Here is a 26,634-nt window from a genome sequence, read left to right on the forward strand (position 1 = left end):
TATGTGAGAGAGAGAGCACGAATGGGAAGAGAGAGAGAATCTCAAGCAGATTCAGCACTGAAGGCATAGCCTGACTCTTGGGGCTCGATATCAGGACCCTGGGATCACTACCTGAGCCGAAACCAAGCTTAACCAACTGCACCACCCAGGCGCTCCTTAATCTCTGTCTTTTTAAGACAAAAAATGAGATGATGATTCAGTAACCTGGGAGAATTGTTATTTAATAGTCTCCACTCTCTAGTGAGAAAGATAGTACATGCTTTGTAATGTCCTAGTTTGGATGTTGATATCATCTCATTCCTTTCTGCTGAAAAATCCTCTTTTTTTTCTCTCTTTAGCAGCAATCATCCTCTGCCTTATTTTCTTTTTTGACATGCAATAAAAATTTCAGTGTCAAGCTACATGTCTAAAAAGCCAATTTTACTCTAGCTGAGAAAAAAATGGAATTTGAAGTGAAAGTAGATATGAATTCAGTTGTGGCCTGGCCAGTTTACCAACTATGTGATTTTGAACAAGTTACTTTTCTCCTCTGAATCTCCATTTCCTCATTTTTAAATTATGTAATAAATAATACCTATCTAAAGGGGATATTTGAAGGAAAAAAGGCTGTGCTTATAAGCACACCTTGAAATCTAAAATGGTATAGAAATGTCAGAGGTTGGGTTGCCTGGGTGGCTCAGTCGTTAAGCGTCTGCCTTCGGCTCAGGGCGTGATCCCAGAGTTCTGGGATCAAGCCCCACATCAGGCTCCTCCGCTGGGAGCCTGCTTCTTCCTCTCCCACTCCCCCTGCTTGTGTTCCGTCTCTTGCTAGCTGTTTTTCTCTCTGTCAAATAAATAAATAAAATCTTAAAAAAAAGAGAAAAATGTCAAAGGTAAAAGATTATATTATATTACTGTTTTTCAAATATACCCAAATATTTTGGAAACTGAAAATGCTATTTTTCTTTTACTTTTTTTCCTAAGGTATTTTTCATGATTCTCAAAGTTCTAATTTTGAAGAAAAACACAACCTATAAATGTTATTTTTCCTAAGCTGGTTTTTGCTTACCATTGAACCAGTCTTTTCTGCTCCCTTGGCAATTTGTATATGCCTATATGATAGCACTTAAAACATTTTTTTTTTACTGATATACTTGTATGTTTCCTGCACTGCACTGTGAGTACCATGCATACAGGCTTTTTTGTATTGATTTGTGTTAGTGACCCGTGGAACTTCTTGTCACGTTTAAGACTTAATAAACACATCATAATAAATTCCCCATGGGTGCATGTGTAGGTATGTGGATGGATGGATGAATACAGAAGTGAGCAAAGATAAGCAGAATACCAAAGACTTAATTTATAAGGCCTGATAGTATATATAGGGTACATTTCCTTTTCCACTGCATTTATCAGAAAGTGACTTATTTTCTGGGTATGATTTTTTTTTTTTTTTTTAAGGAGAGAACGAGCACACATGTGTGAGCTGGGGGAGGGATGGAAAGGGAGAGGATCTCAGGCAGACTCCATGCTGAGCACAGAGCCCAGTGTAGGGCTTGCTCTCAAGACCTTGAGATCATGACCTGAGCCAAAACCAAGAGTCAGTCTCATTTAACCGTCAGAGCCACCCAGGCACCCCAGCTGTGATATTTTAAATACTGTACTTTTTGCTCTTCTTTTTAAAGGCATTATTGATGGTTTAGCAAAGATGAATTTTTTCTCTTTAAAGTAATAAACATTTCCTAATTTCTAAATATAATGTTAAAGAATTATGCCTTGTTGGACATGTTTCTATGAATTCAAGTTTCTAAATGTGCACAGAGCTGCAAATATTTCCAGAGGCTGACCTTTGAGCTCCTATACTTACAGAGACTCAAACACTATTTCCAGTCTCTTTTCAGAGGGAGACTGGCATGCTACTTTGAAGAGACCTTTGCTTTTCCTCCTACCAGCATGCCTAGGATAGTAGGAGTCACAATTCAGAGCTATTGAGAGCTGTTTTCTCCTTGTTCTTTTACTTATGCCTAAGGAGGAGGAGGGAAATGAGAGCTATCAAACTCTCATGTATATATATCTGTACCATTTATTACGAATCTTTAAGAATTGGGTTTCTTCCACTCAGTAATACTTATGAGAACTTCAGCCATCCATAAAACATTTCTAAGGTGGGAGAGGCAGAAAGATAGCAGTTTTGTGTTCTTTTCTAAATTATTTAGCGTAAAAGGACTAACGTAGCTTACTAAGAACCTAATCTTTAGCTTACCATTTGCAAGTGTATATGGTACTTGATATATATGTATATACATATATATATATGTATATGATATTTTTGTAATGCTTTGTTCCTAGTTCTGGGTTTTTGTTTTTGTTTTTTTTTTAAGATTTCATTTATTTATCTGACAGAGAGAGAGACAGCCAGGGAGAGAGGAAACACAGGCAGGGGGAGTGGGAGAGGAAGAAGCAGGCTCCCAGTGGAGTAGCCTGATGTGGGGCTCGATCCCAGAACTCTGGGATCACATCCTGAGCTGAAGGCAGACGCTTAACGACTGCGCCACCCAGGCGCCCCCTTAGTTCTGTTTTAGATACCTGTCTCTGATTTCATCATTTTTACCTATTTCAGATTTGTCTCTTTCATTTTAAGCAACTTTAAGTTACTTTATAAATCCTTTTTAGAATAAATAATTATTTGCATATGAGGATAATCTGTAAAGGATTATCTAGGTTGGGGTTTGTAACATGTTTGAATTAACCAGCTGTCCATGACTCATCGTAGACATGTAATAAATATTTGCCAATTATTTCCTGTTGGTTGTTGAAAGTTTTCAGCAATATCAAGATCCTACATCCTATTTTCGTATCCTAGGGCTCTAGCATAAGGAAATAAGCCTAAAAATGTAAAATTTTCAACTTATAAAGATGTACACTACAGTATTATTTATAATAACTAAAAGTTTTTATTTCAGTTACTTTCTCAAACTCCTAAAATGACAGTAAGAGGAGACTCTAAATGACAGGTGCACAAGGACGAAAACATAAGAAATAAGAAAACCAATATTTTGGGAGATGGAAACTAGAAGAATGACTGGTTACTGTTCTAGAACAGGGTTTGGCAAAATTTTTCTGTAAAGGGCCAGATAGTAAATATTTTAGATTTTGCTGGTCCTGTGCTGCCTCCAGCATCCCTTCCTTTCTCCTCCCTCTTTTCTTCCTCTCTCTTCCTCTGGACTAATTCTCCTTTATGAATCCTTTTTAAAGTAGCAGAGAGAGAGGGAGAGAAAGAATCTTAAGCAAGCTCCATACTCTGCACAGAGCCTGACGCAGGGCTCCATCTCAACAACCCTGAGATCATGACCTGAGCCAAAATCAAGAGTCAGAAGCTTAACCAACTGAGCCACCCAGGTGCCCCTAAAGTATTTTAAAAGAATATCAAAACTATTCTTCATCAGCAGGCTGGATTTGGTCTGTAGACCAAATTTGCCAACTCCTGATTTAGAAAATCACAGAAAATTGAAACCAGAACCATTCCAACACAGAATCCCAGAAAGACTAAAGCTCAGGAATTGGTGGTGCCTGGAAGTGTACCACCTTCTATTGGTACTTCTGGAAGTGCCCGTTAAGATAGAACTGAAGACAAGAGAAATGGATCAAAGTCTTTTTGACCATTATATCCCCTTCCTAACCTTACATAGCCAGATGACTGTACCTCTCTGACCCTGGCAGATGAATGGGAGGTTGATTTCCTGGCAAGTATGAACCATATATTCTGGACTGACATACCACAAAAATAGGTAAGAGTAAGAATTAAGTGTAAGTTAATTAAGGGAAACATACTGAATGTTAAAACCCCAGCCTCCTTTCAGCAACCAGAATGCTTACAGTAAGGCTTACAGTTTTAGGCATGAGTTGGAAGATTTCTCCACAGGAAATTGAACTAGCCAAGAAGGGAGTCTGATGAAATGGTCCTGTCATACCACACTGGCATGAAGTCCATCTTCATCTAGCAAGTCCTAACCATGCCAACAAAATTTTCAGTAATTCTTTTAGTGCCTTACTCTTATGTGTGGACAGCCAGTGATCCACCTACATTTGAAAAAAGTCTCTAATATAGAGGACAAATACAAAACAAGCAAATGGAAAAGTAGGAACTTGGAGGACAGGATAATGCCATGAGGAACTTCCCCAAAATCCAATTTCCCCAAAGAGATAAGAGTTTATTTTAGGTATGAAATAAGACCTGAATGCATTAAACGAGGAACAGTCAATGCAGGAACAATCTCCTTGGAAATTAATAATATGGTAGCAAAAATGAAAACTAGATGACAGTTGACCCTTGAACAACACAGGTTTCAACTGCACGGGGCCACTTACGTGCAGATTTTTTTTGATAAGTGTAGTACAGTACTGTACATGTATTTTCTCTTGTCATTTTCTTAATAATATTCTCTTTCCTCTAGCTTTATTGTAAGAATATAGCATATGATACATAATAACATGCAAAATATGTGTTAACTGACTGTTGATGTAATTGCCATGGCTTCCAGTCAGTAGTAGGCTGTTAGTAATTAAGCTCTTGGGGAGTCAAAAGTTGTGCATGGATTTTCGACTACACAGGGGTCAGTGTTCCTAACGCCGCCCACATTTTTCAAGGGTCATTTGTGTTGAGGAGTAAAGATAAAGTTGAGGAAGTCTCCCAGAAACCGGGAAGCAAAAAGATAAAGGTGAAGGAGCGGAAATGAGGAAAAAGATGATTACTTCAGGAGAATCTAGTATCTTAGTAAGAGTTCTTTGAAGACAGAACAGTGAAAACTTAGGAGATTATCCAAAAAAACTAGACGTTTTCCTGGAACTAAAGGCAGATGGGTCTTCAAATTGAAGGCAGTGGAATGCTCAGCACATGGATATAAAAAAGACCAAGATCAAGATACATTTATCCTGGGGGGCTCAGTCTGTTGAGTGTCCGACTCTTGGTTTCCTCTCAGGTGATAATCTCAGGGTCCTGGAATTGAGGCTTTTGTCGGGCTCCCCACTCAGCAGGGAGTCTGCTTCCCCTCTCCCTCTGTCCTTCCCCCTGCTCACATGCTCACGCTCTCTCTCTCAAATAAATATATCTTAAAAAAAAAAAAAAGATACATTAATCCTGGAATTTCAGAAGAGTAGGGGCAAAGAATGTCCTGAAGTTTTCAGAAAGAAAAAGCAAATCGTTACATAAGATAAAAAAAATCAGAGTGGCATTAGACTTTTCATTAACAGCACTAGAAGCTAGAAGATAATGGAGTGATGCCTTCAAAATTGGAGGGAAAATTGTCCTTTATCTAGACTAAGTATTAATCGAGTGTAGATAGAATAAAGGCATTTCCTGACATGTAAAAAATCTTTACTTAGGAATTTTCTGGAGTTGGTGATTCAGCAAAATGAGGGAGTAAATCAGAAGAGAAGATAGGATTTAAAGAATCCAACAGAAAATTGAGGGAAGGGTATTTCTGGGATGATAGGATTGAAGGGAAGTAACAGCTGGAAAGCAAATCTAGAGGCCATCCAGTCCACTTTAGAGCACATTAGAAGGTTTGGAGAAACCTACAACAAAAAAAGTGATGGTGTATTGAATCAGAGAGATCTGTACTTACAGCAGAATGGGGGATGAATTAAAGATGATTATGTAAAAACTGAGCAAATGAAAAATCAAGACATTTAACTCCATGGGGAAAATAAAGTGTAAGAATGGAAATTTAGTCATAGTGCACTGCTTGATTTAACATTTTTATTAGTCCTAATGCACAAGAAATACATAACTATATTAGTAAGCTAGGAGGAAGGGGAGTGTATGTGTATGGAAGGAGAGGGGATGAGAGTTGGTGAAAGACAGCTGAATCCACATCTTACATTTTAAGACAGTAGGCAATGCCTAAAACTGAATAATACGGAAGCAGCAAACTCAAATCTGTTACTTAAGTATATGGAGAGATGTTTTGGAGACAGTTGTTCTTTACCAGTGGCCTTGAAAAGCTAGTTGATCTTTTAAAATCACAAGCATATGTAATTTGATAAAAATTAGTGGACAAAGAGAGAGATAAAATATTAACTGTTGGGGTCATGAGTAATTTATTTTCTTTATACATTCTTATATTTCAGATTTTCTACATTGATAGTTTATTCTTTCATAGTCCAGAAAAAATGTTCCATTATTCAATATGAGTCTCCATTATTCTTAAGTATTTTTTCATGTTAGAAATTCCTAATTTACAATATTTTGTTTAATATTGTTTCTTTAAAAAGACATGATTTATTTCCTAAAAACCAGAAAACACCATAGAATTGGCGTTGGGAACAAATACTTGATCACTCATGAAGTTTGTGGTCTAGAATAAGGGGAGAAATGTGTTAATTATAGGTTAAATTTACATGTGATGGAACACACTAATGTCAACGGAAATAGAAGGTGAAAACAAGAAGAGACAGTGAAGAAGCAGAATTAATAATATTTGGCCACCTATTTGATGTAGAGGATGAGTAAAAAAACAAGAATCAGTGATGACTCCCAGCCTTCTGGCTTCAGTGACTGAGTATATTTTGGTGCTGGTCACTGAGAATGGAAATAGATAAAGGATAAGGTGCACGTTTAATGAACTGTGTTTGGAACCTATTGGTTTCAGGTGTTGCATTGAAATGCAAATATACTCATCTGGATATATCCAGAATGTTTGTGCTTTGAGCTCAAGAAAGAGGGCTGAGAAAGAGCAAGCAGGAGAATGAAAATAAATAAATGGATCGCATAATTGTTAATCACATTCGAACATAGTGGGGGAGAGCGCCAAATAGATGATGTAGACTGGAGCATGAGAAGTCAATCAAGGGCAGAGCCCTAGGGAAAACAGTCATTGGCTTAGATCTTTACAGATCTTGGGAGACCCAACAGGACTGATGTTAGCATAATTGTAGGTAAAAGAATGAAGAGCCAGTAAAGTCAAGGCTGCAAGGGTGAGTATATTTTCATAAGCTTGACTGTAAAGGAAAGAAGACAGATTTAGCTAGAGGAGGGGAAGATAGATTTCTTATTTTATCTGTTTCATTTCTTTATTGCTTTTTTTTATAAAGATTTTATTTATTTATTCGACAGAGATAGAGACAGCCAGCGAGAGAGGGAACACAAGCAGGGGGAGTGGGAGAGGAAGAAGCAGGCTCATAGCGGAGGAGCCTGATATGGGGCTCGATCCCATAATGCCAGGATCACGCCCTGAGCCGAAGGCAGACGCTTAACCGCTGTGCCACCCAGGCGCCCCCATTGCCATTTTTTTTAAGGTGAGAGAGACATGAGCTGGAAAGACTGGGTTCTAGAAGGGAGCCAAAGAGGTTTAAAGACATAGAAGGAAGAGGATAAAAACAACAGACAAAAGAAATGAAATGATGACTAACCAGGCACATCCCGGTTTTGTGGAGCCCAGAGCTTACTTTACGTGGTAGGGGAGACAAGGGCTTAAGAAAAATGTCAAAGTAATGAATACAAAATTAGATCCAGGGCACTGTAAGGGGACCATGAAAGAGACGGCCTTAAACTTTAAGATTTATTAGTTCTGAATAAATCCATGTCAGTTCCTGATAGTTAAAATCTCCAGAAGATTAAGAGCATTGGTAGTGATATTAGCCTTACAGAGAAGGATGATACCTCTTTTGAGACTCCCTCTAGAATACACATTATAAGAGGCCAAGAAGCATGTTATTCTTGTCCATTGATTTATCTGTGAAACTTGGAATAGTGCTTTTATTAATTAGGTCCTCAGTAAATATTTGTTGAACATATGATGGAACAGGAAGAAAAATGATGAGATATAATGCCCAAAGAGCCCACCTTAAATTTTAAGGAGGAAATTTTTCATAGTAGATAAGATCATCGGATGGAGGGTAGATGGCAATGAAAATGGAACTTGAAGAGAGCAATCGTGATTTAGAATAGACACTGAGGAAGGGAGGCAGAGCAGATGAGGCAGAAGGATGTTGTGTTCTCAAGAGAATGGTTGAAATGATACATATCTCTGAAGAGACTTAATCTTCCTCCTGTTTAATATTGCAGATAGTGAAACTGTTACTTCGTCATGGTGGAAATCCATTTCAAGCTAATAAACACGGGGAGCGTCCAGTGGATGTAGCAGAGACAGAGGAGTTGGAATTGCTGCTAAAAAGAGAGGTGCCTTTATCTGATGATGATGAAAGTTACACAGGTTCGTTTCAGATAATCTATATTCAACTGTTTGACATGGTCTTTAGTAGAACGTTCTGATTTTGCTTTACAATAGATAAAATGTTTGAGTTCCTTAGAGTAATGCTAGCTAGCTATTAAGAATGATGAATTTAGTAACCTAGGTATTTGGTACATGTCCCCTGTGTAAATGAAAACATAATGTCTTTGCCCTGTTTTCATGACACCCCCCTCCCCTGCCCTGCAAACTGCTATCGCATTCAAGTCTACTGCAGAACCTTTCCCCATTAACAGCTATCAGCAGTGCTACTCTGACTTCTTTCATTCTTTTATAAATTAGAGAGCTACTAACCAAACCCTTCCTGTTTTTCCTGGCATTAATGAGTCATCTTTGCATTTTTACTTCTTTGATTTAGGTGGTTGAACTGTGGTCGTTGTTGCAACATAGGGCACAGTTTTACAAACACAGTTTTAAAAAGGAGAGATCTAAAAGAATATTTGAGAAAACTTTTGGCATACTCCATTTTCTTTTAAACATAAACAATTAAAAATGTAACAAAATTTCCTGCATTGAGGAAAGTCTTGTGTGCAGATTGGAAGGGTTAATGTTTTCAGGCAAAAATCAATGAAAAAGAATTGATTCAGAATCATAATTGGCTGGGTGCCTGGATGGCTCAGTCAGTTGAGCATTTGATTCTTGATCTTGGCTCGGGTCTTGATCTCAGGGTTGTGAGTTCGGGCTCCACATTGGGCTCCACACTGGGTGTGGATCCTACTTAAAAAAAAAAAAAAAAAATCATAACTGGCCATATTCTCACAAAATTTTAAAGACCTTCTACAAGAAATTAGGTAATACTACTTCTTATACACGAGGGAATAAAAATCAAACAATACTCATTTCATCTCAGCCATTGCCAGAAGGCAATGAAACAACACCTGTAATAGTTTTGAGGCCGAAAGATCTACCCTTTACCTTTTTTTTTTTTTTTTTTTTGAGGTATAGTTGACACATAACATTGTATTAGTTTCAGGTGTACCACTTGATTTGATCTTTGTATACATTGCAAAATGATCACTACAATAAGGCTCGTTAACATCCATCATCCTACATAGTTACAGGATTTTTTCTTTTTTTTTTCTTATGATAAGGAATATTAAGATCGACTGTCCTAGCAACTTACAACTATGCAGTACAGTATTATTAACTGTAGTCACCATGCTATATATTACATTCCCATGACTTAACTTATTTTATTACTGAAAGTTTGTACCTTTTGACCCATTTTGCCTCGCGCCTGCTTCTGGCAACCAATAATCCGTTCTCTGTATCAAGGAGCTTGGTTTTTTGTTTTGTTTTTAGATTCCACATATAATTGAGAGCATAATGGTATTTGTCTTTCTCTATCTGCCTTATCTCACTTAGCATAATGACCTCAAGGTCCATCCATGTTACTGCAAATGGCAAGATTTCATTCTTTTTTATGACTGAGTAACATTTTATTATATTCATATGCATATCTTTTGCCATTCATCCATAGATGGATACTTAGGTTGCTTCCATATCTTGGCTATTGTAAATTATGCTGTAGTGAACATGGGGGTGCATATATCTTTTTGAGTTAGTGTTTTTTTGTTCTTCAGATAAATACCCAGAAGTGGAATTACTGGATCTTATGGTAATTCCATTTTTAATTTTTTGAGGAACTTCCATACTGTTTTCCATAGTGGTTGCACTAATTTACATTCCCACCAACGGTACACGAGGGTTCTGTTTTCTCTACATCTTTTCCACATCTTTGCTAACGCTTTTTGTCTTTTTGATAATAGCCATTCTCACAGGTGTAAGGGGTATCTCATTGTGGTTTGCATTTCCCTGATAATTAGTGATGTTGAGCATCTTTTTCTATACTGTTGCCATAGGTATGTCTTATTTGGAAAAATGTCTATTTATATCCTCTGCCGATTTTTTAATTGGATTGTTTGCTTTTGAGTTGTATGAGTTCTCTGTATGTTTTAGGTATTTTTATGAGCTATAATTTCCAGATATTTTCTACCATTCACTAGGTTGCCTTTTCATTTTGTTTATGATTTCCTTTGTTGTACAGAAGTTAGAATCCCAGTATTTTATTATGAAAATGTTCAAACATACAGCAAAGCTCAAAGAATTACACAGTGAACACCCTGTACCCACCAACAACATTTTTTAGTTATTAACTTTTTACTATATTTCCTTTATTACATTATCACATACCTATCCATCTACGCACAGTCCATCTTATTTTTTTGATCCCTTTCAAAATAAGTTGCAAACATTTCTAAATACTTCAGCATGCATTTCATTAACTAGAGTTCAATGTTTATGTATTATTATTTAATAATTTATAAATTGTTATTTATACTTGTGAAATTAATAATTCTTTTCTTTAATAAAACATTCTCTGAGTTTTGAGAAATGTGTAGACCTGTATAATCCAATCTTATCAAGCTGCTATCTCCGTCACTTCAGAAAGTTCCTTAAGCCCTCTTGTAGTCAGTTCCCACCTCTGCCTGCTCATTTACACCTTTTATGGTAAAAATGATTAGGCAAGAATCACTAACGGCTGATAATCTAGAGGGGATTTTTTTGATGAAGAGCACGATATTTACATGTCTTTTTCACATTTACAAGAGAGGAGGGTGCAGGGAACCAGTGATAATAGGGAAGAGAAATTTAGCACCACCTGAACTGTGTGATTAAAATTAACATCATCAAAGGAGGGACGGATGCACATCATGTGCCTTCAGATGGGATAGTGTGAGAAGGATATAACATTACTTTTGTAGCATTCTGGCTGTGAATGCATAACCATGAAGAATGTTCTGTTTTTTTCCTTTTTAAAAGCCAGTGCCATGAAAGATTAAGAAATGTCAGTGTCATAAAGCAATAGAAATGTTCCAGACTATGTAAAGAGATAATAATTAAAGGCAGTACCTGTTCCTTGGCTGTATCCTATACTGGAGGGGGCAAGTAACTATAGAGGACATTTAACAAGGAAAATGGACAGTAGATTAAATGTGTTGCATCAATGTAAATTTATGAAGTTGACACCAAACTGTGGTGACAAAGACTATCCTTATGTCTTAGGAAATACTTATTTCTTAGGAAATATTCACTGTATAGGGGTAAAGAGCCATGATGTATATAATTTTCCTTCATGCAGTTCAAAGGAAAAAATGTATATATACATGCTTAGAGAGAATGCAAATTACAAAACAAGAGAGTATAACAATAATAGGCAAATCTGGGTAAAGGATATGTAATATTTAGTATTTTATTCTTTCTAGCTTTTTGTGAGTTTGAAATTAATTCCAAATGAAATTCAGAATATATATTAATACATAAAATTTCCTTGCTTTGTCCATTGAAAAGATATAAAAGTAATGACATTAAGACAGTAAGCAATAATCATTCCTAATTTTCTATTAAAAGAAAACCAGGACTTCTTCGGAAAAAATGGATGATTCTGTGTCTGGGACAGGAAATATATGATAAGCTTGAAACATCTTGTCATTACAGATTCAAAGGAAACTGTCAAAGCCTTGTCAAAAAACCTTAGGAGACAACTTGGAGCAGTTCACACTGGCAAGAGATGGGATAGTTTGAGTTTCAATAAGGGTATTAATTACAAATATTTAAAACCCATCATTTATGTTTAAATGCATGATTCTATAGTGGTAAATTTTTTAATTAACTCATCGTCAGAGAACTAATTTGTTATCTTAAAAATGAGGCAGAACTAGAAAAAAAAATGATTTATTTTGCCTTTCCTATATGAACTTTATCATTGGATGACCTCATTATAGGTGAGGAGAAGTATTTTCTTTTAAGATTAATCCAGCCAAAAGAATGAGGAAAAAAAAATTAACTGTTTTGCAACCCCCAATTACTTAATATATCTAAGCATTGAGGATCAGTAGTTGCTAATATTAAATTAAAAAAAAAGAAAATATTGCGTGCCCCCAGTGAAAGAATACCAGTTCTCAGTTCTCAGGGTCCAGCTGCAACTTGCAGGAAATACAAAGGTTAGAGAGATGTGCTGAGCTGCGTCCAGCAAAATCTAGACTGTGGGAAACCCAAACAGCTCCAGTTCTTCAAGAGATAGATTGCAGGAAAATGAAAAAGTATAACCCATAGGAAAAAATTAAAATGTTTAAAAGGAGTAAAGACTAAAAAATTAAATGTATTTACCAGGTGATTTATACTTTTCCGGGGGGAATTTTGTGCAAAACTCAGTCACAATAAATGGCACATAGAAGATCCAGGATATTAGGTTTCTTAAATAATAAGAAATTCTTAAGATGATATGTAAGATAATAGGTGGTAGTTTTGAGAGGGAGCAGCAATAGTGATAGTTCCTTTATTTCACTTAGGAAATGATCAGCGCTGTTACTTAACTATCACCTATCCAAAAGTGGGACTGATCATAGGAAGAGGAGATGGGTGGTAGGGGGTTGTAAATAAGGAGAGAAAAATATAATGTTGGTTAAAGGGTTGATAGCAGTATTTGGTGTAGTGGTAATGTTAATGAATGAAACTAAAACTATAGGCAAAATTGTAAAGGTGGCAACATTCCTTTTAGTATCTATTTTCATCTCTTCACCATCCAATAGATACAAACTCCTTAAGTGGTACATAAATGCTGCTCAGTAAATATTTGTTGACTTGGTGGGGAGGGGTTATTGGCCCTTAGGGATTATGCCAGGACTCTTCTTCAACCTCCACAAATCCAGGGAGTAGCTGAACCCGTAGGCTGAGTTCATCCATTACTGAGACTAGGAAAGTTTGAAAAGACCTATAATTAAACACCAGAGAGCCTTCCTCCTGGTACTTCAGCTGCTAACTGGCAGTCCCAAGGGTGAAGGCCACTTTACCTTCCACTACTCAGAGAAAAGCTGCTGCTTTGACCACTGCAACATAGGGTTCCAGTTGCTAACAAAGAAAGGCAGCCCTTCAGAGAGGCCTACAAATTCAAGAGAAGGATCATTCTGAACCAACAGAATAAATAAAGCTACTAGAGGAGACAGATAACTTGAATGATAAAAGTGAACACCGAAGGAAATGTAGGTACAGCTAATAAAAATCACAATTATGTAAGCAGAACTCCAGTGAAGAGTGGTCATTGTTAGGACTTAAATTATGAGACTGGAAAAATCAAGTAAAATATATGCTCACAGTACAGCAAAAATACAAAACGGAAGAATCCTGAAAGAAAAGATAATAGACTTAGGAAATAGATCGAGGAGACCTAACAGATCTAACATGTGAATAATATTTATGGGAATTTAAAAGGGAAAAAAGAAACCGGTGAAGGATAGTCCACAATTAAACAAATAGAAGAAAATTTTCCTGAGCTGAAGATAGCCTGAGTCCATCAGTGATAAAGGTCAGTGAGTTCTGGATGGTTTAATGAAAATGCAAACACATACCCCAGACATATATTGGTCAGTTTCCTGGATGTAACAAGTTATCACATTGGCATTGGACTTCTAACTTGTAACAGCGGAAGGTAGAATCTTGAGAGAAAAGAACTGCACCATAACAGTGACCAAGGTATTATTCTGTACGTGACCAAGGTATTATTCCACATGACAGGGTAAAAGAAAGATAATAGCAGACATTTAAGCATTTAGAAGATGCATCAATATGTGTATTTTCTTGTATTTTAAAAGAAGGAATACTGGAAAAATAAAGCCAACAACTTATAAAAGTTACTTAATAGGAGAAGGGATAAAAAGGGAGGTATATGAATTGTCACAATTTTTTTGAAAAACAGTCTGACAACAGCTAACAAAATACAAGAGCCCTTATCTTTTAGAGATATGCCCTGAATAATTTCTGGATGAAGTGGTAGAGTGTATGGGATGTGCTTCAAAATGATATAGGGATAGGATGAATAGAGGTATGGATTGGCCAAGCATTGATGGCTGTTGGAGCTGAGTGATGGGTACCTGATATGGTTGTTCAGTATAACATTGTCTACTTTTGTGTAAGTTCAAAATTTACCATGGTAAAAACGTTTTTTAAAATACATATGCTCCTTGATCTAGCAATGACACTTCTGGGAGTATCTCATGTTTATTTACAGCACTGTTTTGAGTGGCAAAAGAAAAAATATATAGTGATATAAGGGATTGGTTGCATAAATTGAGGTAGCTAGCCACACAGTGGACTATTTATTATACAACCATGTAAAATAGCATTTCTTACTGCTCTTACTTGGAGAGATTTTCATAAAATGTTTTTGAGTTAGAAAAATCAAGATAAATAATCTTAATATCTCTTTTCTGTAAAATGAACAATGTTTTAAAACCTCTGTGTATGCTTGTATATGTACGTGATTTGTGTAAAATCTTATAAGCGTGGAGCAGAATTTGAAAGGATATATACCTAGCTAAATATGCTCTGTTGAATCTGTTTGCTAACATCACACATGATCTTCTAACTGCCAGATCCCTTAGCTGTCTTTTCAGTCTTTCTGTACATGTTGACAGTGTTGACCACGTTCTTTCTAAAATTCTCCTGTGTTGGTTTTTGGGATGTAATTCTCTCCTGGCTTTCATCTAGTTTCCTGAACTGTTTCTTCTCGGTTTCCTTATAGAATCTCATCTTCATTTCTTCCTCTTTCCCATACAGCCCTGTGTTGGTTTTTCCAAAGATTTTACTTTCTGGACTCTTTTCTCATGACACATATTCTCACAGATAAATTTCATCCACACTCACAGTTTTAATTATCATCAGTGTGGTGAGGCCTTTCAGATATCGCTCTATCTTTGTCTTAAGCCTCAAACTTGTATATTTAGCTGCCCTCTGGATATTACCGCTTGAATTCCACAGAAGTCAGCAGCACTGAATAGAACTTCTTTTTCTTCCATTTACACTCCTTTTCTTGTTTTTCCTGTCTCAATTGATGATAGCATCATTCAGCTATACATATGTCACTTGTTAGTCATCCTAAGCTCTTCTTCCTCCTTTTCCTTCAGTTCAGTTATTCAGCAACTATTTTGGAGCATTCATTATGTGTTAGGCATTATTTAAGTACTAGAGATACAGCTGATTAAGAAAATAGAGATATTAACATAATCATCCACCTACCCCTGTCAGTTTCTACTTCTAAAATATTTGTAAATCCATCTACCAGTTATAAGCTGCAAGTCATTTGAATATCTTTGTGCTATATGAAATCAAGACCATAATAGCTGAAATTACATTGGCTTTCATAAGAAAGTAAGAAAATAAGATTTGAAAATTAGAAAATTTTTACATGATATGTTAATTTTCCGATTATGGCTACAAACTCTATAATTCTAGTCTCCTCAGAAAACAGTAGCTGTAAAAAGAAGGTTTTATTATAAAACTTTCCATTAGAAAGAGATGCTACAACAAATTTTTCCCATGGAAAAGGGAAAGTATCTTATTTGAACTTAAATGTTCAATTAGTGTGAAACACATCTTCTAGAACCTTTTTTGATTTTCAGTGATTTGGACTGTTTCATGTGTTCATCAACTATGTATTGATTTTTCAGAATATTTATTTTCCACATGATGAATGTGCCTGAATTATTGCTTGATCAAAGTCCCTCAAGAAATGATGCAAAAATCATCAGTAAGTATCATACGAAGATTTTGGAGTTGCTGAAAAAGACTGATGAAAATACCCAATTTATTGCTTAATTTACATGAGGTCCTTGTTAGACTTAACTTTTTCAAACTTCATCCAATCTAAATTTAGAATGTTTTACTATTTAATCGAGAATTAATTTAACTGCCCATAGATGTTTGTATGTATAAGGCCCGATAGCATCATTACCCATCTGGTATATCACATCATCCATGTGACAGATACACTTTAAGTGTTGCCAAGTTAGAGAATATAACCAAGACATTGAATTTTAGAAATTAATAAATTTGGAGGAAATAAAGGTGTTAAGTATGTAACATTTTAAGTATGTTTTATTCCATTAGGCATTGTGCTTTATGACAGTGCTACTCAGGTCAAGGTAGCTGTTCCACAAACTTTTACTGGTCCTCAAGATAAGGAACTTGTGCAAGAATGTAAATCAATGCATTCCTTCCTTTATCAAAGAGGAAAAAAGGCTGCGAGTAAATATCAGCTGAACTAAACAATATTCTAGTGACATAATTGATTTCCATTTTTGGTGCAGGCTCCTTATTTCTTCACAGATTAGTAATAAACAATTTGCAGACTGGCCTCAGTTCAAGGACGACACTGAGTAGCTGTCCTATGTCATCCATATCAAACATTTATGATATTGTTGCAGGAATACATGTCCTAGTTAGTACAGCTTATTTGTATACAAATGTGTGGCACTTTTAAATTTGCATAATTCTTTAGACTTTCCTCCCTGCCTCCCGCCCCGCCAGCTTCTGCCCTTTTTCTAGTCTTATTCCACATTATCTTCCTGCACAGAAATTCTGTCTAAAAATGGTGTTGGCTACAAATATTTGCTTCTTGCTACCCTGCTGAGGACTCAGTCATATTCAGAGAGCCATATCATGCTCATGAAACATAATTATGGTGATGGAGAAGTGGGTAACTCTGTGTCACACAGTGATCCCCCCCCAGTACTTTCCGACATTCATTAATTGCCAAAGTAGAGATTCTGTTGCAAATTTGCAGACATTGACTTTATTACTTAAAGTGGCCAGTGAACAAAATTGAAAATGCCAGTCATTGTCAAAAAAGTTATTCACCTTTTTCTTTTACGTTGACCACCAGAAATCTGGCCTTGTTTATTAAGCAGCTGCTATAAACTTTGCTCACTTGGATATTTCAGCTTAGGCAAGGAGATGCTCCGTTATAGTAAATAGATGAGCTACATTTTAGCATCTGCTGTAAAACAGATTAAGAAACTTTTAAAAAGACAGTGATATATTGTTACCCACTGGTGTTTACTGAGTACATTTCTGTGTCATAAAATACACAAAATGACCAGTATTTTGAAGCCTTATTTTCTTAATATTAAAATAGTAAATTGTTAACTGTTCTAAATATATTGTCATAATTTGTGAAACTCACTTCCTCAGTTTTATATTTCAGAAGCTATGAAAATATGACTGGTTGATACATGCATATATGGAATTATAACAGTTAATAAATCAAGAGATCAAAAAACCCAATTATTTAAGTAAAAATTACCAGAAATTTTTATTAAATGGAATATGCGATGTTAACAGTTTAACCATAGGAAGAAGCATCACCTTAGGAAGTTTTAAAGCAAACCTTTTAACCTTAGAGGTATGAAGATATCTACAGGAAGAAAATACATAAGATGTTTTTAGAGTTAAAATATATATCAACATACTTGATCATTAGGAATTGAGACTTGATAGAGCATTTTAAAGGGTAAAGGAGTTTGCACGTTAGTCTATCTAAAATTAAGGATTCTTCTGTTTAAGATGTAAAGAATATTTTATCTTCTTGCTTTCCAAATGGCATTTTTAAATCACTTCCAGTATAAATGTTAGGAAGTGGGTTAGGTCAAGTGTGGAAAATTATAATCCATTTATAACCCAAGAGTCTTATTTAATTTGTTAGGACTGTTAGCAACCTCTTTGATTAAATCTGTTTCTCAAATTGTTGAGTGGCAGCAAGCACAGTGTTGGGTGGTTAGCACCCTTTATTTTTCACATATTCCTCTAGTACCAGTGCTTAGAAGAAATGAAAGACACTTAGATAACCATTATGTACAGAGGGCTGAGCATACAGCATGATAGGCAATGAGATATTCTTTAATGACCAACCAGAAGAAATTCCATAGTGTTTTGCATAGTGTTTTCGCATGCTCTGCTTTTTCTCCTCTGCTTTGTGACATACATGGTACACTTTACACACAGAGTTCTGAATTTTAATTTTTCAAACTTTCTTCTAAATATCACCAGCTGTTTCTTCCTGAATCCTAAACAAACAAAAAAAACTCTACACTTCTCTTATTTGAAAATCAGTACTTTCAAATTAATACAGATTTTATCATATGTCTTATGTGGATTAATTATAGCAACCTAGTTCAAAGCTTAAGAATTTTTAATTCTACATGGAGTGTATTTTAAAAATATATATGTCAAAGTTTGTTAAGTGGAGAAAAAGGAAACAAAATTAACTAAATTACCATTTACTGTAGATACTCATTTTTAAGCAGTGTCTATAAAAATTACACAGTTCTATATTTTTTACTTGATCGTATATCAGAAAAATAAGTGGAGGATTGTGGTTGCAGCTGAGGTGTTTTTTGGATGTCTGCAAATGAATATTTCATAAGTCTTTAAATTTTATGTTAAATAATATTCTGCTAAATATCCCTCTTAGAAGTTCACGTACATATAGTAGTCAAGATATTTCATGTGTATTTGCCCAAAATATGTAAGTAAAATTATTTATCATAACTACCAAACTAATAGGTTTTTTTTGTTACTAGTATGTTATCTTGATGGTTTTCATTACAAACTGAATCTCCACCAGTGTCTAGCAACTTAAAGTGAGTCTGTCACATAATTATGGTAGTTGAGATATTGCTGAATATTTAAGACTAAAGCTCTGTAAAGGGTACATTTGGGCAGAACCCTTAAAGATCTTTGACTTTTAAAAATAGTTATTATATACACATACATTTGAATGAGTTCAGCCTTAGCTGCATCATCCATCCTGTCTACAGAAAAAGTTTTATCTAGTCATGGTTAAAAGGACCTCCATGTAATGTACATATATCTATCTATCTATCTATATATCTATACATATATATATATATATATACACACACACATACATAGTATAATAGTGTAATATATATATATATATGTATGTTATGGAATTAGTTGAGACTGGGTGATTTTGTCAGTTTCCTTTAGTGACATCAAAATTTTTGTAGTGATACTAGTCTTATTTTTAGGAGAAAAATCTTGATTAATTTATACTTTATAGAATTAGTTTCTATGTTACATTTTAGTAGAAAGGCAATGTATAACTAATTATAATTAAGTGAGGGAGTATACAGAGTGTTGTGGTACTTGATTTTATTTCCTATGTAGATTTTGCTTTTAGACTTAGTATTTTCAACTGTTGATTATATTCTCTTCCTTCCCCAGCTCGCCCCTAAACTCTTGACTATAATTCTCTTACCTACATCTATTACTATAGAAATACAGTGAAACTATGTCCTCATATGGCATACTTATTTCCAAATAAATGTATGACTGCTCTTCTATAAAGCAGAATTAAAATACCTAAACTTTGGGGCACCCAGCTGGCTCAGTCAGAGCATGCAACTCTTCATCTCGGGGTTGTAAGTTCAGGCCCCACGTTGGGTGTAGAGATCACTTAACAATAAAAATCTTTAAAATACCTAAACACTACTTAGGAATATTGTGGCTTAGACGTTGAGATTTACAAGAGACTATATAAAATTACCTGATGTTTTATTTCCCAGTCTCTAAAGTATATTTCTCAGTTTAGGGATATGAAAGCTGTAATGATTTGTTTCCTAAAATGCAGGTGTATTTTTTTTTAGTGTTACTTCTTTGGCTCTATAATATAAATAACTTATATAATTAGTCCTTAAATATATTAGCTGTGGTTAGTGAACTATTTAATACAGAGCAAGGAACAACCCAAAATCTATGTGAGATGCCTGCAACAGTTGTGAAGTACTCCTCCAATGATGCCCCAGAGAATTTCTGAAACTTAGAATCAGTTTTTTCAGGCAACAGTCTCAGCAGAAGACTGGGATTAGAGAGAGCCACAGATCATTGCAAAGTTTTCTCAGAGGAGGAGAGGCCTCTTGTAGAGATTCACCACAAAACTGCTGAAGAAATGAGTTTTTCCCTTTATCAATACAAAAGGAAATACAGAGATTTAAGGAAAGTCAAGTGAATGAAAGATAAGAAGGGCCAAGATGAACAAACAGAACAATTGATCTTGGAAAATATAAATAATACAGAAAGCAGAAGGATAAATTCTTTGTGTTCTTGGAGATCTTTAGAGGGCAATCAGTCAACTAACCATAACAACAAAAGGCTGCTGTGAAAAAGTAAACCTGGAAAGTCCTTGGAATTCAAAATATTTATCATTACTGAAAATAGATATTCTGTACAGGACTAAAGAACAGGCTGGGCATTGCTGAAGATCTTGAGATCAAAGAGAAGAGCAATGTATAAAACATTTTTAAAAAGACATTGGAAATACGAGAAAAATGATTTAAAACAAACAAACAAAACTCATGCCCAGGATAATACAGTATTCGTCTTACAAAAAGAGCAAATGCTAAGAAGAAAATAAATTTTTTAATTGAAGAAAATGTCCTTTAAGGAAAGATTTATGTTTGTGGATCAAAGGGGAATGTGAAAGAATAGAAAGGAAGGAAGAAAGCGGGGGGGGGAACCCACACCTAGATACATCGCAACTTCAAGGATAAAGATTTTTTTTAATCCTATAAGCTCCCAGAATCACAGGGAAACATGTTACCTACAAAGGAAAGAGATTGGCATCGGATTTCTCATTCTTAAATGTTTTAGAAGACAGGTAGAGCTATAGTTACACATTCTGTGAAATATTGTTTTGAACCTAGAATTCCATTCCCACCCAACTATTGCTCAAGTGTAAAGACTAAAGAAAAACCTCCTTGAACATGCTTTCTATTTGTTTTCTGAAAAAATTATTCACATATATTACTATTACTCCTCAGTGACACAAAATACAAGTCTAAAAAGGAAGATACAAAGACTAACTCAGAATTTTGGTGAAAAATTCCAGAGTGACAGCAATGAGCAACTGGCATCTTTTTGAACAAAATGTCAGCTTTATGAGGAATGTTACCAAGAAAATAGTAGATAACAATACACATATTGTATAAATTAGATTCTGAGAGTTCACTGTGTCTGGTATTATTGATATGAAGGCATATTGTCTGAGCTGAACAAGAAAAAAAGTGAAAACCCCAGGGACAATAAAACATATGAACAATTCATGGCCTAATTGTAAAGCAGGCTAAAATGTGACATGACTTTGGGCTGCTCATGGAGCACATTCATCGTTTCTGAAATGGCAGCAAGAGCTAGTCTATTGGTCAGGTAATTTAGAAGAGTCAAGAGAACAGCTCTGAAGTTCCGAAATTCTGTTCCCTTTATTATTTCTAAGTTAGTTAAATTCAAGTAAAATCAAATGTGTTACTTTAAGTTATGAAGAATGATTCTCTTGGGTGGTGGGATTATTTTATGGGTAGATTTTTTCTTTACCCATCTCTCTATTTCTCGTTTTCTATCATGAACTGTTTTACTTTTATAATTAAAGAAGAGTAAATGCTACTTGAAAATAAATGAAAACAATCTTTATAATAAATAAAGATTACCAAAGAAGTATAGCTTAGGACTTTTTATGCACTGGCCCATCTCTGAATAAAAATAACATATAAGCAAACATCATTCCAAATGTAAAGTTTGCTTTTTCTTTTTTTAAAGTAATATTCCTTGTGTTAAAAGAATACTTAGTTCTGTTTGAGTACATTACACACACACACACACACACACACACACACATATATATATATATACAGCTTTCAACATTGTAGATATTTTGGTAATGGAAATCAAGTCATAAAGCATTTTTTCCTACTCTTTTTGAAATAGTTGTTCAATAATAAAAGCTCAGATCTTAGTATTCCATACTATCTAGATTTGATCCCTGGATCTCTAATTGTGGGCAAGTTAGTTAACCTGTATGTACTAAGTTCCACATCTAAAATAGAGATTACAGTACAAAGCTCATGGCGGTGTGGTAAACAAAGGTTAAATGAAGTAATACATGAGTACATGTAGAGTTATCAGCTGGCACAGAGTACACTTTATAAACATTAGTTTTAAAAATAGTGAAAATCTGAAATAAGGTTAGCACGTTTAGACATGTCCAGTTATTTTAAATGATATATTAAGAACCATACTTATATCATACTGTAGCTTTGTAATCTTTAAATTAAAAATGTTGTTTGTATTTACTATTATAAAGATGGAAAATCTAATCAAGTTCACAGGTTTGTAGTCAGTTAAGGTAGTCACAGCATGGCTGTTTTTCCTTTATTTTTTTTATTTCTAGCAGCTTTATTGAGATGTAATAGACCTGTAACATTGTGTAAGTGTACAGTGTACAGTGTAACAATTTGATATATGTGTATACTACGGAACCACCACAGTAAGGTTAGGGAACGCATCCATGGCCTCACATAGCTACAATTTCGTGTGTGTGGTGAAAACTTTTAAAGTCTACTTTTAGCAACTTTCAAATAATACAATACAGTGTTGTTAACTATAGTCATCATGCTGTGCATTATATCCTCACAACTTACTCATAACTGGAAATTTGTACCCTTTAACTACCTTCACCTGTCTTCCCCATTTCTGACTTTTTTTCCTTTATAAATTGTATTAATAGTTATGAGTGAGGTGTTTTTAATCTCTTACTTCATGTTTTTATGGAATATATAAATCAAGATATTGTATATCTAAGATGTGAATATCTCATAATCACACAAAGAATAGAGAGATAGCGAGTTCATATTTGAAATTCAACTTTAACCTCAGGTGGGTATGTTTAACACCATTATTTGTTACTTAATTCAAATATTTTATATGTTAGATTAACAGTAAATCTCATTTAATATAATGCTGTATTGTAGAGCTTAGGTTTTCATGGCAGTTATTTTCTTGATATACTCGATCATGAAATAAACATAGAAGTAGAAGGTATTCATATGAATGCTTATGGATTATGGCATGGTTTTACTGGGTGTTTGTATAGTTCATCTTGACTACATTTAGAGTTTTTATGTACTCAGAAAAAACAGCATGATGGTTATGAGTACCAATTTTAGAGTCAGAGAAAATGGGTTTGAAGACCTAGCTCTGACATGTACTAACTGTAAGGTCATGGACAAATTTATTATTAACATTATTACATAGTGTAATGTAGTGGTATCCTAGACATATAAGGTGGGTACAAAAATGAATGAGGTAATTTATAGATTTGCATAAATATGGTATTTTAAACTTTCCCCATGGATTATTTTCAACAAAAAGTTCTCACCTACTTATTAAGTTCTAGAAAAAGCACTTGTTATAAATCATTCTATAATGGCATTACATATCAATTAGCAAATGAAACAATTAAATAATTGTGTCTCCCATTCTCTATTCCCGTTCCCATTTCCCCTTCCTTCTCTGAGGAATACTAAAAAAATCTTTTACCTAAGTAGTTGCCTTTTTATGGCTAGTACTTTTATGCTTAAAAATATAAATTCCAGGGGCGCCTGGGTGGCACAGCGGTTAAGTGTCTGCCTTCAGCTCAGGGCGTGATCCCGGCTCTATGGGATCCTCCGGTAGGAGCCTGCTTCTTCCTCTCTCACTCCCCCTGCTTGTGTTCCCTCTCTCGCTGGCTGTCTCTATCTCTGTCGAATGAATGAATGAATGAATGAATGAATGAATGAATAAATAAATAAATAAATAAATAAATAAATAATAAAAATATATATATATATATATAAATTCCACCAGACACTAATATAAGAAAATTGTTTCTTGGTTCACTCTATTTCTTCTTTCCCCTCACTGCCTCCACGTGCCCCTCCTCCTTACCCCAGGAGAAAAGTCTTTATCTACATACGTCCATGTTTTACTTGAAAGACTGGTGGTTGCCCTCATTCTGAAGGACGACCTACCTCCGTTGTAACCCTGTAGTAAGTGAAATAAGTGCCTGGAGTCAGCTTGAATCTTTTTGTCTTCGATTTTCCGATACAAATACGAAAAGTTATGGGATTCGGTTTTGGCTTTTTAAGTTAACTTGTGCTTTATTGAATTTGGCATGTTAATGTACATTTTAAGTGCTTTTAATTTAATGATACATTTTTCTCTTTTTATCTAAGCAATGAGTTAATATTTATCAAATGTATGATATATACCAGGATATACCAGGCACATTGTGTAAATTAATCTAATACAATAGCCCTGTGAGTTAATCCCTAATATTAGATTCCTGACTGTTAAGTGGCAGAGCAAAGATTCAAACCTAGGGCTAATGACAGAACCTGTGTACTTTTCCATTGTACCATGCTGATTATCGCTGGGTGTGAAAAGTTCCAAGTCTGACGATCCTGATATCAGCATAAAACCACAATATGATTTAGTGTATATTTATTTGACTTAACAATAACTGTCTTAAAGCGTGCCATGATCAGACACATGTTCGTTATGTTTGAATGTTGCACCTTCTCTTCTGTTAGCCAGAAAGGGTTCTGAAAATGAAATAAAATAGCTGGCGTTTTTGTTTTTGCCATAGAGTCTACCATTCATTAATTTAAAATCCTTAATGAAAGTTTATATTTTCATATATATAGCATTCCTGAAAATGTGCTTACATGTTACCTGATTCTGTACTCAAAAAAATTAAGAAAATTATTTAAAAAAATAAAAAACCTCTGGGCACCTGGGTGGCTCAGTCGGTTAAGCATCTGCCTTCGATTCAGGTCATGATCCCAGGGTCCTGGGATCGAGTCCCACATCAGGCTCCCTGCTCAGCGGGGAGTCTGCTTCTCCCTCTACCCTCCCATCCCCCTCTCATGATATCTCTTTCTCTCTGTCTCTCTCTCGGTCACATGCTCGCTCTCTCAAATAAATAAAATCTTAAAAAAAAAAAAAAACCTAAGTATAGTATATATGTTTAGGGGTTTTTTTTATTTTGTATATTGTATAACATAATCATTTTTCAGAATATTTTTAAATAGATTACAGTGTAATTGTAAACAAATTAATGATTTCACCTTTATTATCAAATTTTTCAAATATATTCAGAAGTAGAAAGAACAGTATTATGAACCCATATGTATTTATGACCCAGTTTTACTAATTACCACCTTTTGGCTAATTTGTTTTGCCTCTCTCCATTCTTTCATACCACATCATTTTGAAGTCATTTCACTGGAAAATGTTTCCGTGGGTATCTATTTATAAAGAAGGAACTTTTTTTACTGTAAACATAACCACAATACCATCATCATACCTAAACTAACTAAATGTTATTACTGTTAAATATCCAGTTATTGTTCCAAGTTCTGATTGCCTCATAAAATCAAAAGGTTTTTTCTTTAACTTTTTCAAAGTTGGAATCCAAATAAAGTCCATATATTGCAAATTGGGTTATATGTCCCAAGTATCTTTTAATCTATAGTTATCTCCCTTGCATTCTATGTTCTTGCAATTATTGGTTGAAATACCCTGATCATTTGCTGGTAAATTTTCCCAAAGTCTGGATTTTGCTCATTGTATCTCCCATGATTTCATTTAAGGAAAATTATTTTTCCAAGTATTATCTTGCCTGAATTTCAAATTTTCTTAATTTACCTACGATGAGTTTAATGGTAAACTGGCTTTAACATTGAGAAGGAAAAGCTGCTTGCGGTTATTACAAAGAAATTTTGCTGGAGGTTGAGCGGATTATTTTAATGGTTCTGATCAATTTTCTTAGTTTTTGTCAAGACTGAGGTGAACGTTGGGCTTCTTTTGAAACTAATTTCTGGCAGTATTGGCATAAACTCTTTGTATAAATTATTAAAATATTTTACATGCTGGGCACCTGGGTGGCTCACTTGGTTAAGCGACTGCTTTGGCATAGGTCATGATCGAGGGGTCCTGGGATCGAGTCCCACATTGAGCTCCCCCTGCTCTGCAGGGAGCCTGCTCCTCTCCCTCTGCTTGCCACTCCCCCTGCTTGTGCTCTCTCTCTCTGTGTCAAATAAATAAATATATGTATTTTTTTACATGCTGATTTTGCCCATAATTTTAAAACCTTATTTTCATGACTACTTTTCAGAATATCAACACACTGTACATACATCTAGTATTTCATATGGGTTCTCTAATTATCCTGTTCTTCGCAATTGAACAGTCTTCACTGAGCTTCTGAAGGAGGCTAAAGATTTGCTACTTTTATTACATCAGTTCATTTTCTATCTTAATTGTGTTATCAGTATCAGCAGTTTTTCTGATAAATACAAACAAAATACATATGTATTTAAGTAACTGTATAAACACTATATAAAAATGGTGCCATTGCTTAAAAATAAATTTCTGGCTAGCTAAAAAAGTTCACCAGCTGATACATAAGAGCATGAGGTCAATATAGAAAGATAGGCATGTTAGTGCATAATGTGTGAAAGTGCAAGCTATATGAAAATTCAAGGTGGCTTAAAGCAAATCAAATAAGAGAGCTGTGTTCCCATGACAGCTGATATGGAACTAAGGGCATGTGGATGAAATGTTTGCCATCTCTTCAAATTGCTGAGTTTAAAGGGCACATCAGCAATGAATTACCCAGATAGTATCAGTGGCAACATCATTTGCCACCTGGATACTATACAGACTTGTAGAGTGG

General features: G+C 34.9%; 1 protein-coding gene across 11 annotated transcripts in view; it reads left to right on the forward strand.

Annotated features, from left to right (window-relative positions):
• The window catches only part of ANKRD12 (ankyrin repeat domain 12), a 125,638-nt gene that overhangs the window by 68,515 nt on the left and 30,489 nt on the right, over positions 1–26,634 (forward strand). For 10 of the 11 annotated variants that reach the window (XM_040632711.1, XM_040632710.1, XM_040632719.1 and 7 more), the window contains one exon: positions 8,045–8,192. In XM_040632711.1, the coding sequence (XP_040488645.1) occupies positions 8,045–8,192 (148 nt within the window). Of the gene's footprint in view, positions 1–8,044; positions 8,193–15,733; positions 15,814–26,634 lie in introns of those variants that run through there. The other variant, XM_040632721.1, reaches the window with a different exon arrangement.

This window comes from Ursus maritimus, unplaced genomic scaffold (assembly GCF_017311325.1).
Source record: "Ursus maritimus isolate PB19 unplaced genomic scaffold, ASM1731132v1 scaffold_18, whole genome shotgun sequence".
Taxonomy (NCBI): domain Eukaryota; kingdom Metazoa; phylum Chordata; class Mammalia; order Carnivora; family Ursidae; genus Ursus; species Ursus maritimus.